The sequence below is a fragment of the Phoca vitulina genome, unplaced genomic scaffold, assembly GCF_004348235.1.
Source record: "Phoca vitulina isolate PV1807 unplaced genomic scaffold, GSC_HSeal_1.0 scaffold40, whole genome shotgun sequence".
NCBI lineage: Eukaryota > Metazoa > Chordata > Mammalia > Carnivora > Phocidae > Phoca > Phoca vitulina.
Genome location: NW_022589743.1, coordinates 22,720,915 through 22,733,415, shown reverse-complemented (window position 1 = coordinate 22,733,415; position 12,501 = coordinate 22,720,915). Strand labels below are relative to the sequence as shown.

The 12,501-nt window shown below is 41.9% G+C and overlaps 1 protein-coding gene across 1 annotated transcript in view; it reads left to right on the top strand.

Annotated features, from left to right (window-relative positions):
• TMIGD1 (transmembrane and immunoglobulin domain containing 1) overlaps nucleotides 1-7,722 on the top strand; it is a 10,699-nt gene extending 2,977 nt beyond the window's left edge. Inside the window, exons 3-5 of the mRNA XM_032428511.1 lie at nucleotides 2,376-2,651; nucleotides 6,556-6,659; nucleotides 7,678-7,722. Of these exons, the coding sequence (XP_032284402.1) occupies nucleotides 2,376-2,651; nucleotides 6,556-6,659; nucleotides 7,678-7,722 (425 nt within the window). The remainder of the gene's footprint in view (nucleotides 1-2,375; nucleotides 2,652-6,555; nucleotides 6,660-7,677) is intronic.
• Nucleotides 7,723-12,501: the final 4,779 nt, after the last annotated feature.

The following is a 12,501-nucleotide window of genomic DNA, read 5'->3' as shown; positions in this document are numbered from 1 at the left end:
GAAGGAAGGAAGGAAGGAAGGAAGGAAGGAAGGAAGGAAGGAAGGAAGGAAGAAAAGAATGCCCATCAAGTAAAATGATTTAAAAGTCCTATATTACACGGTATCACTCTAAAACAATGAGCTAGATCTCTGTAGTTCAATGTGGATATATCTCTCGAAAACATGCAAGCTATTGAGAGAATAAAGTCTTTTATATAAGCCTCCTAAAACAATACAATGTATTTCCTATTGGTACATTATATGTATATAAAAAACTGGTTTTTTAAAAAAAAGATCTGCAAGGATTTACATCAAACTCATAGCAGTGAGCATCTTTGGGGAGCCGGGAACTGAACAAGATGGAGTCAAAGAGGATCTTAACTTTATCCGAAATGTACTAATTTTTGCAAAAGGGAATACTCACGTATAGCTGACAGGCTTCAAAATTAACTTTAAATAGTTAAATAAGAAGTAACAACTAATAGGACATGTCCACAGGCCCTACGGTATATATGGTAATTATGTTATCTATTCTAGCAGCTTCCTACATATCTGAATACCATATAACATCCTCGTTGGATATGGATACAGAATTTCAAGCTCATTCCAAAGAGCAACAAAATGTCATTTTTCTGAGTTATTAATAGCACAGCCTACTCAGAGTCTAATTATTCAGTGTGCAGATTATACAAGCTCCTTTTTTCCTCTTCTCCACCTCTATCTCTTTCCTACTGCCCACTTTTCAAGCACTTTATTACACTTCTGCACCTTGACCTTAAAACGCAAGGGGCATGGAGAAGAAAAAGAGTCAGCTCAGCCATTTCTCCTCCTACATGTTGGAAAGCCCCGGTGGGGGTGAGAGTTGGAATTATTTGGTGAAGATAAATGTGTTCAAGTATCTATGTCTCTACGACTGCCCTTATCATGGAGGCAGTAAGGACTTGCTCACACAGAGGGATGAGGGAGACTCAGAAGGTCATACCTTCCATAGATGTCAGAGTTGCCATGATTGGAACGCCTTCTGGGAGGAGGACATTATTTCTAGAGGATCACTGAGGAAATGCAAGTAGGCACTGTAGATGTGGCCAGGGCAAATGTGGTTCGATAACATGCAAAAATAGAGGATGTGAGGACACCTCAAAACCACCATGGCCGCCACCACCACAATAATAGTAACTAGCACCGAGGTAAATGTTGTATAGGCGTTATCTCATTTAATGTCTACAGCAGGGAAAGGTATCATCCCACTTTTTAGATGAGGAAATGGAGCGGTTACTTAGCAGTTAAGTAACTTTCTCAAGGTCACAGTAAGTGGTGTAGATGGAATTAGGGACAACTGCAATTCCTGCTTTCTCCCTATTATACTGTTTTCTCCAACATATTAGTGCAGATTGGTTTCAGAGAGCAAAGACTCAAGGCTTATGCTCTTATGGAGTGTTATAAATCTTCTACTTGATACAGATTCATTATTTTATTTATTTTTAAAATTTTTTAAAAAGATTTTATTTATTTGACAGAGAGAGAGAGCCCAAGCAGGGGGAACGGCAGGCAGAGGGAGAAGCAGACTCCCCGCTGAGCAGGGAACCTGATGTGGGGCTCGATCCCAAGACCCTGGGATCACGACCTGAGCCGAAGGCAGACGCTTAACTGACTGAGCCACCCAGGCGCCCCGATTCATTATTATTTATTATTTTTAATTATTTCTTTTTTCATATAGTTGCTTCTGATTTCTCTTTTTAAGATTTTATTTATTTATTTATTTATTTATTTAAGAGAGAGAGAGAGTACAAGCAGGGGGAGAGGCAGAGGGAGAGGGAGAAGCAGACTCCCCACTGCATAAGGAGCCCCATGTGAGACTCAATCCCAGGACCCTGCGAGGATGACCTGAGCCGAAGGCAGACATGTAACCAACTGAGCCACCCAGGTGCCCCCCATTATTTTTTTTAAAGATTTATTTATTTGAGAGAGAGAGTGCTGATACCTGCAAGTGGGGGAAGGGCAGAGGGAGACAATCTTCAAGCAGAAGCTCCTCCCCGAGAGTAGAGCCAGATGTGGGGTTTGATCCCACGACCCATGAGATCACGACCTGAGCCGAAACCAAGAGTCGGTCGCTTAAATGACTGATCTACCCAGGCGCCCCAGATTCGTTATTATATACGTTTGTTTCACGGTTCATCTTCTCTACCACATAGAAGTTCTATGAGGTTTGGAACTGGATATATGTTATTTACCATTGGATCCCTGAGTCCTAGTCCAGTGCTTGGCATAGTAGATACTCAATAAATTTTTGTCAAATGAATGGATGACAACATGAGATAGACTGAAGGAAGATCTTGAACGTTGACAGTAAATTACTGCTTATCAGCTAATTCAACCTAAATGCTTGAGTCTTGCAGTCCCCCCTATTCTAACTGGAGATGACTTCCAAGCAGTTGAGGAAGGCAGTGATGTGAAGTTGGTTTGCGGTGTGAAATCCAACCCCCAGGCTCAAATGATGTGGTACAGAAACAGCAACATCCTGAATTTAGAGAAAACTTACCAAGTCCATCAGACAAGCGAGTCTCTTCAACTGTCAATCACCAAAGTCAAGAAATCTGACAATGGAACCTACAGCTGTGTTGCAAATTCATCTCTGCAAGTGGAGACCAAGGACTTTCATCTCATTGTCAAAGGTAACTCTCTTCTTAAGTAATAGTAAGCAAAAGGTCAGAATAGGTTTTCCTAAATATTTCTGTGGCAACAAATGATGATGACAGTTATGATTAGTGGCTATGATTTTCTTTGGAGAGTCATCCCTATCCAAGGAATTTCAATTCTTCCATTTAGGATCCCATTCCATATAAAACACTGCTTTTTGGGCAAAGGTCCTTTTTAGAACCAAGGGGTGGAAGACAATTCCAGGTGGCTTTTAGGGAGGAGTACCTTTCATGAATCCTCTTGGGCAACAAGGTTCATAGGAGCTGGACTTCTGAGTTTACAGCCCTAATGACAAACAGAAAAAGAAGTCAGAAACACAGAGAGAACGAAAGATAGATAAGAAAACGAGTCTCTTAAATCATTCCTAACTCTGAAATTGTAATCTATAGGCTAAGCAGTAGTGAGGGAGGGGGTAGATGGTGCAAAAAGGTCTTTCTCTTGGCTTCATGCTTCACCTACCCAGATTTTTCATCCCTGCAGTAAATAACAGGGAACAAATGAAGTTCCAAGTGTTCTTCCCTCATACTTCTCATTCATACAAGAAGAGAATGGGGACCTGAGCAGAGAAAGCAAGGAAGACAGTAGAAAGAAATGAGGTCAGGGAACGAATGGAATGCAGACCAATATTTCCACACCTCCACTTACCACGGGTGATTGTGGCAAAAACTGACCTTGAGGTGAGCAGCACAAAAAGAAATTTTTAAGAACACAACTGTGATAACTGGAATAGGAATGATCTTGGTAGCAGGATAAAGAAAGCCACCGTCTAAGCACAGCAGAAAAGACCTGTAGAGGATGTTGAGTCTTGAGGGCTTCTGTAGACAATGCCCAAGCCCTGGAAATTTTTGGATGTTGAAGCAGGACAGTATGAGATGGAAATTGGCAGCAACCAAGCCTGTCAATCATTCTTTGCTGCTATTAACTGAATCCAAGTTCAAAAATAACTTCCTTTCTGATAACAGATTCCGAAAGTTTGGTTAACATAGTTTTCTTAGATAACATCTCTTTAATTTGAAACAACCATTTATTAAGACCCTTAATTGTCAATCTTAGTTGCTGAGTATACAGGAAAAACATACTAAAAAAATCTTTGAAGTTTGCTTTCATGTTAAAACTGCATTTATGAAGTTGAGAGACATATCAGATCATGTCATCTGCAAACTTGGGCAAGCTAAGTTAATGTTCTGGTTGGAAAGCCTTAGTTCGGGTACATTTTAATAAGTCCCTTCTCTTTCTAATTGGATAATGTGGATCCGTTGAAATAAAATTTAAGTTTTCTGGAAAAAAAAAAAAGAAAGAAAGAAAAAGAGAAAGGCAAGATACCTGGGGTAACAGATGCAGAAAATGCTCATGCACACATTTCCTGGTCCGAGGCCAATACGCTAAGAACAGCCAAACAAGCTGAGGCTCCTATTTCTTGTTAGAACATTATTCACTTCATCATTTGCTTCCCTGTGCCCACACATTGCCTTTCTTGCTAGTTCCTGGGAAGCCAGGAACCCCTGCCAGAAGTGTTGGACAATGTGACCACAGGGCTTATTTCCTCCCCCTCGAGGAGAGGTCTGGGATACCAACCCAGTTGAATGCCCATTACTGTGATTACTGGCGTGTTCAGTAATTTGTCCTACGGAGCAGTGACGGTATGCCCAGGGGCTGCTTGCTTTCAAAACCAAACCCACAAATAACCCAAGTACTCATGGGATCTAGAAGTGGTGGAGGAGGCACCCTATTGAAGCCGTGCCTGTTCACCTCCTCTCCGAAGCATGGGTGGTGGGGACCTCCAGCCACGCCATTCCAATCGGCTGTGAAAATTATGCGCAGAGATTAGGGAATTATATCATCCCTCTTGGTTAAGAAGGAATCACGAGTGCTCTGTGCCATAAAACAAAACAAAACAAAACAAAATAAAACATACAACTCGTGTGGCAAGCAGAATGCTAGCTTGGCAACTTGGCTTTTAGGTGGGCGGGATCCTGTTTTGGGTGGAGCTCTTCCAAACCAACTTGTTTTTCTGATTTCTTCCTGCTCTATTATTTCCTTGGCTGTGGGCTGCCTTCACAGCATTAAGTGCTCTGCTGCTGGTGCTCAGGCTAAATATGTTTGCCGTGAGCCTCTCCCAGCTTCGCCCCTCAGTGGGGTAGTTTCTAAATGAGGCCACGCAAAGCTAGAAGTGAAAGCATGGATCTTGAGCACACAAGAGTGTAGCCTGTGTGTTGGGATTATCTTGCCTAATAAATACGGAGGGGAAAAAATAACCAAGTCTGGTTACAAATAAGAGAGTAAAACAGGACAGCAGGAGAGATGCAGCACACTTTTTATTTCCTATAAATTCCTTAAATATTATCTTATCCAAGATTGGAGCCCTGCCCCTTTTCTAGGCTGAATTCAGGGGCTTAGACTGGGTCATTTAAATGTCTTTGTTGATCTTAATTAAGCACTCTTTGAAAGTTTCATCCCGGGCCCCTGGGTGGCTCATTTGGTTAGGCGTCTGCCTTCGGCCCAGGTCATGATCCCAGGGTCCTGGGATCGAGTCCTGCATCGGGCTCCCTGCTCAGCAGGGAGTCTGCTTCTCCCTCTGCCTCTGCCTCTCTCTCTCTGTCTCTCATGAATAAATAAATAAAATGTTTTTAAAAAAAGTTTCATCCCATATCATATCAAACATTAAAATGAAGCACATTAAGTATACTTTTTTGCTGTAAAAATTTTGAAAGGATGTTTGTAACTTGCATACATTTTGGATTTTATTATAAATAAGTTATTAATTTGGTTCTTAAAGTTTAAATATTATTATTATTATGTAACAGTTGGGTTACAGTTGACACAAAGTTACATTTTATAGATGTTTGAACATTTATTAATTTTGCCACTTTATTTTCATATTTTGGAACCTATATATATATATTTTTAAAGATTTTATTTATTTATTTGAGAGAGAGAGACACAGTGAGAGAGGGAACACAAGCAGGGGGAGTGGGAGAGGGAGAAACAGGCTTCCCACTGAGCAGGGAGCCTGATGCGGGGCTTGATCCCAGGACCCTGAGATCATGACCTGAGCCGAAGGCAGACGCTTAATGACTGAGCCACCCAGGCGCCCCTGCTGATCTCTTTCTAGCCCAAATTAGAAGTGACCTTGTTCTTCCATGTCATTTAGAAAGGTATGAACATCTTTGCCAAGGTTGGGAAGGCTGGTGCTTTGTCCTGCTTCCCTAGGGGGACCACGCAGCCACCTTGTATAATGTCTTGTCACCTGCTTGGGGCACTATCACAGTGCTACTCGTCGGGCCCAGAGGCCTCTCTCCCCTTAGTCCAGCAGGCTCTTCCACTTTTCTCTTCTTCTTCTTTTTTTTTTTTTTTAAGATTTTATTTTTAAGCAGTCTCTATACCCAACGTGGGGCTCGAACTCACAACCCTGAGATCGAGAGTTGCATGCTCTTCCGACTGAGCCAGCCAGACACCCCTCAATTTTTCTCTTCTTGCCTTTAAGTCCTTCCTCTTTTTTCTCCCTTGGAGATACCTCCGAATATCTTTGGGGCTTTTCAAAGTGCAGAAAAAAAACATTGATTTCAGCCTATTTCTGCTTTCTGTGTGGCAAAAATTTTGGATGAAGAAAGCACAAAATGGTCTGACTACCTGCTTTGGGAGAGTTATTCATATTACAATAAATTATCCTTCCACAAAGGAATGGATCCAAAGCCTATCTCTGCTAGTTACTAGTTCTGTGACTTTGGATCAGTGGTTCCTCACCCGTAAAATGAGGGAATAATTCCTACCTTCTTGGGTTGTTTGGAGGCTTTAATTAAGAGAATGATCTAGTAGAAGTATATAAACGAGACTCGTATAAATGTTAGCTCTTGTTCCTTGTGTTTGCATTTCCAACAGATAGAACTGTGGCTGTACCAATAGAACCCATTATTGCTGCGTGTATTGTGGTCTTTCTGACGGTGTGCTTTGGCCTGATTGCTAGAAGAAAAAGAATAATGAAGGTATCTAAGTATTCTAAGCTATTTAGGTAAAAAGTCACCTAAATACAGGCAGAGAACTGGCTGTCTAAGTGACTCTGGAGTTGGGAACCACACTTGGACACTCTGGTCTCTCTAAAGATCTAAAATGGAAGTTGCTCAAAGAAATAAAAATCGTACAAAAACTATGAGTACAGCTTTAACGAAGACTGGGAAGGCATCGGGACAAAACCTGGGTGAAAATAGCTGTGATGTTAGGAGTAGGGGATTGGGGGCTGATTTTTCTTCCTTTTAAATTGCCCTTTATTGTTGCTATGGTACCTTCGGGACAATAAATAAATATACAGAGAAACATCTGCTGTGGGTTCAGAGATCTGCATGAAAAAAAAGTGGCCCTTGCTGCTCACCTTGTGAGTACAGCCCCAGGCCCTGGTGGCCGTGGGCTGGAGTTTGAACTGTTGAATGGCTCCCCTTGGTGGTTAGCTTGGTGCAGAGTGCGTGTTTCTCTGTTAATGCCATGCATTTGGCTTCGCCGGTTATTCCAGTGCCAAAGGGAGGCAAATGTGGCAGGAAGCCTCTAAGAAAAGGCCAGTATGGTCTAGGCTTGTTCGTTATGCAGCAAGAGGCGTCTTCTTGAACCATATGGTACCTGGGTATGATTCAGGGCAACAACGTCTCCCAAGAAGAAATTCACCCACCCCCTGGTGCCAATCCAAAGCAAATTTTTGCCTGGGGAAAAAAAGGAAGAAAGAAAGAAAAGTAAAGGAAAAAGAAATATTCAACTACCTAAGAATCCTGGAAGCATTTTGATTTAAGAATTACATCTCTGTAGGTTCAATAGAAATAATTAATATGGCCAAAGACAGACACCAGCGCAGAAGTATCTGTATTTCCAGCCACCTCTGTATTGATGAGTATTTTTCTGTAGGAGATTAACAGACATTTGGGTTTCCTATCCCTTGAGCCACATTGGTGCATTCAGAATGTTTATCTACAGCCTTAGAAAAGCAGGCAAACTCATTGCCCTTGTGTTTGCTTTTAGCTGTGCATAAAGGATGAAGATCCTCAAAGAGACACAGCTTTGTAAGTACTCTGGGCTGGGGCCAGTGATTTCCCAGAAGCAGATGGGTAGCTGTGGTGTGTGTCATACTGGGCAAACTCCTCCTGAGGTGGGAGGTGCTGGGAGGTGAAGAGGTTCAGACAAGAATGGAGGGTGGCAGAGAATCTGCCTTCACTTTAGAGGAAGACAGGTGAGGCTAGGTTGGAAGGTTGCCTAGGACTGAGAATACTACCGTTGGGTTTTTTTTTTTAAGGTTTTATTTACTTATTTGTCAGAGAGAGAGAGAGTGCGCACAAGCAGGGGGGAGCGGCAGGCAGAGGGAGAAGCAGACTCCCTGCGGAGCAAGGACCCTGGGATCATGACCTGAGCCAAAGGCAGACGCTCAACTGACTGAACCAACCAGGCGTCCCACTATCGTTGGTCTTAAGCCTGCTCTCCACTTAGGAAGTTTTGGGCTAAATGCTAAATTGCCTGCATTGTATTGCCACATTCGTAAATGGCTGAGAGGGCTTACCCCGGGGGGCGGGGGGGGGGGGGGGTGGGGGGGGGGGAGCCACGTTGCCTTCTCCTTTCTCCTTCACAATGGGGTCTGTAGCCACAGCCCTCATTCTGAACACTGCCTTCTCTGTGGAGCTTCCTTTAGTCTGTCGGCTCCAGCCTCAGAGAAGTAAGCAGTGGGTAAAAAGAGCAAAGGTGTTCTTTCCAAGAGCGTGAATTTTGTTTTGATTTTTTTTCTTATTGCCATGATCGTTATTATAATTGATTTCTTGGTTCATTTCAGATGAGCAAGCTGAGATGCCATCTCACACACCAAGAGTTTTGCATCAGGACTTCCTTGATTTATGTAGTCCCATCTGTATTTATTGCTATTATTAAATTCACTCCTGTCAAGTTGTCAGAGGTTATGAAGAAGTGTTTCATTAAGCACTGAACAGTAGTTGTTATGACTAATTTGATATCCTTGCAGAACATTTTTATGGAGAACACTATTAAGAAGGAAAAGTAAGATTCTGTTAAGTCTTCTCCTTGAAGGGTATGTTAATTAATGGAGGTTTGCTCCAAAAAGGTTGGTCACCGTTTACCATTGAGTCTTTTTCTAGGTAGGAGATGAACAGATATTTGGGTTTCACGAATCAGTGCCATACCAAAATGAAAAGGGGAGCTGAACCTAGAGTGATCAATTTCTAAGTTGCCAAGGAAGCACATAAATAATGTCAATTATCATCCATATTCACTGTTGTCTCATAAAAGAAGTGTTTTAGGACTAAAAAAAGGACGGATATAATCTCAGAATATAAGGCATTCCTTTCAACAGAATAAATTTAGCATTGTGAAAAAGTCAGCATATGTCCTTATTTTTCTCATCTCATCCTGGTTTGGTGACACAGTTGCAGACTTTGTGAGATTTACGTGGGGTTGGAGACGAAAACTGCAGGGGGCACGGGCAAGCCAGTGGCTCTGCTCACAGGCGACCTTCACCTTTCTCCATTTATTATGAATCAGCCTGTACTCTTCTCATATACCTTCATTTTAAATTTTGGCTCTTGTGATTTATCATCGACCTTCCCCACTCCCATTCTTTCTTCATTTTTTCCCCTGAGAGTCTCTGCTTCGCTGCCCCACACAGGTGGGATGGGTTAGGGAGAGAGGTCGTCCTGGCCAGAATCACCTTTGATGTCTCTGCTCTGCTCACCCTCTTAGAAAACAACAACAACGACAATTTTTTGGCTTAATATTGCAGTAGCTGAAGGTGTCACAGCAAGAAAGAGAGATCGACTATCAGCCTGGTGGTTCAAAGCTTCTTACTGATAATGGAGGCAAAGAGAAGAAACGAGCAGATTGTAAGAAATCCCAACGGTCTTGTGTGTAAAGGGGACCCAGACACATCCTCCTGTGAGGCTTCTCTCTGCTTCCTTGGAAACTTCTGCATGGAATGCAGAAAGAGACCATTAAAGACTGTGATTTTCAGATTTCTTTGTCTTCTTGGAGGCCCCAGCAGGATTGTGTGGGGAAGTCTTCAAATCTTGTTCCTCATTCAGGATTTCTCAAAGTAGAATTTGGAAGTGCTGTGAAGGACAAGGTAGGAGGACTGTGAAAATCTGGAAGTTTAGACAATGAAGGAGAAGCCTGGAGACTCTATGGAAAAAAACACACACACCTCAGGCAATGGGGGGTTGGGATAGTTTAAAGTAGAAGGGAAAATGGGAAAAACTTACCTATCTAATTGGACTTGGAATCGGGAGACCCGAATTCCAGTCTTGGCTGTGTTACCTTGGGCAAGTCCTTTAAGCTCTCTTGGGCCTTTGGAATACGAGGAGGTTGGATTGGAGGAAGAACTAATTTTCATGTTAAATTTCATGTTAACTCATGTGATTCTCAAAAGATTCCCAAATAGTTTAGTTAAATGCTGGAAGGAGTTGGCAAGAAATACTGAACACTTAATACCTTTGCCCTACCTAGCAGAATTATGAATCAGCTTTGTTCTAGGACATATGGCAATCCTTGAGTATTACGGGTCATCAGTAGGGACTTTCTTCACCCTTACAAACTCCAGTGACCTTGTACATTAGCACAGACAAGGAACATTAGTTTTAACAGAGCATAGCAATATCACAAATGGTCACAGCATTTCATTTTGCCTTAGTTTTGAAAAAAAACCAGAGCCTTTATTAAAAACTGTGTCTGTTATTATTTTTTTTTGAGGGGGGAGGGGCAGAGGGAGAGGGAGAGGAAGAGACAGAATCTTAAGCAGGCTCCATGACCAGCACAGAGCCCAAGGTGGGACTGGATCTTACAACCCTGAGATCATGACCTGAGCCAAAATCAAGAGCTGGGTGCTTAACCGACTGAGCCACCCAATCTCTCCAAAACAGTATCTCTTATTTAAAATTAGAAGTTCAGCCTAGAACCTGACTTAAAAGGACAAAATTCCAGAACTTAAAAGAAGCCCCCATGGCCTTTCCCTAAATATCTTCTCTATCTACTATGAAATACTTGAAATTCCAACATTAATAGTCTGTTTTTGACACTTTGGACTGCAAATACCAGTGAAGAAGTGACAGACAAAGCCAGTTGCTATCTTCTCAACCTTTCTACCAATAGGAACACCTTTTGTAATTATCATTTTTCTCCTTTTTGGGCCCCATTTTTTGAAAAAAAAAAAAAAACTCGTCTATCAAGAAACCTGTATTTATTGAGTAATAATAATCTGCTTTCCCAATTTTCAAAACATCAGTGATACTGGGGCACCTGGGTGGCTCAGTGAGTTAAGCATTCAACTCTTAATCTCAGCTCAGGTCTTGATCTCAGGGTGGTGAGTTCAATTCCTGCATTGGGCTCCACATGGGGTATGGAGCCTACTTAAACAAAAATAAATAAATAAATAAATACATAAATAAATAAAACATCAGTGATTTCTACTTGCCAATCTGAACTTCTTTCATGATGGCGCAATTACCCAGTTGATGAAATTCCATTTCAGAGCAAAGAAATCTGGTGCTTTACTTAACCTGGGCAATCTTTTAGAGGTTAACAATATAATCACTGCCGTTAGGTTTTTTGAATCACTGAAAATAGCTTACAAACTCCTTTGCTCACCAATTTTACCCCTGTTATCACCACCATCACCTGAACCTACTGGCCATGGGTCATAAAGTCAAATTCTTACAGGGGTCAAGCAGATCAGTGAAAAAGGCAAGTTGTTAAACATTAGGGAGCGGTGGGGACAGAGGCAAATAGAGAACACAGCTTTGTCTATAAGAGGGTGAATAGCTGCCATTGGGGACAGATCTTCTGATTCTTTAAGAGAAGTCAGAACTCTGAATTTGTATGTGTAATTTTCTTAATTAAAAAAACTTGGGGGGGCGCCTGGGTGACTCAGTCAGTTAAGCATCCGATTCTTGGTTTTGGCTCAGGTCATGATCTTGTGGTTGTGGGATCAAGCCTCATGTCTGGCTCTGCGCTCAGCGGGTAGTCTGCTTGTCCCTCTCCCTCAGCTCCCTCCCCACTCTTGCTCCCTCTCTCGCTCTCTCTTAAATAAATAAATAAAATCTTAAAAAAATTTTTTTTTAATCCTGATGTCTAGAAGTAGATGAATCCTCTCACCCCAATACCTGCTAATCTCTGTTAGTTAAGTTACAACCCAGCATTGCCGTGGGCTTTCATTATCTCGTGGAGATTTTTATGAAACAGCTCTTGTAATTTTCACCCCTGTCCTCCTCTCCTCCAAAGCTTAGGCATGATCATGAAGAAGTAAGTCAGAGGGCAGTTATATTGTGCTGAGGACTTTACCTGTGTTATTCGATCCTGTCAACAACCCTTATGAAGTACTCATGACTGTCCCAACTTTGATGATGGGGACACTTGGGCTCAGAATGCTTCACTCACTTATAGAGAGTGACTAAGCTGGGATTCATATTGGCCTGATCCAAAGCCTGGGGCCTGGAGCAGGGGAGAGGATATCACAGAAGGGGCAAAGTTTGAATAATAAAGACAAACTTCACTTCTCTCATATATTGCCAAGAAAGATGTCCAATCCTACTTTAGTGACCTATAGATCATTTATTTTGAGATCATAAAAAAAAATTAACTTGTCTCATTAAAAAAATCCAAACAATATTTAACCTCATACCAGTGACTATAGAACAAAACCCATAATTAATCACAAATTCTTTAACACTCAGGTAATCTTACCTCAAGAGCCTATCTCTGCAACATCAAGGTTATTCCAGAGCAAACAACTTAGAGCATGGGTAGCTCTAAGATTTACAACAATCTTTGAAGATGTTACAACACTCCCTGATCTCA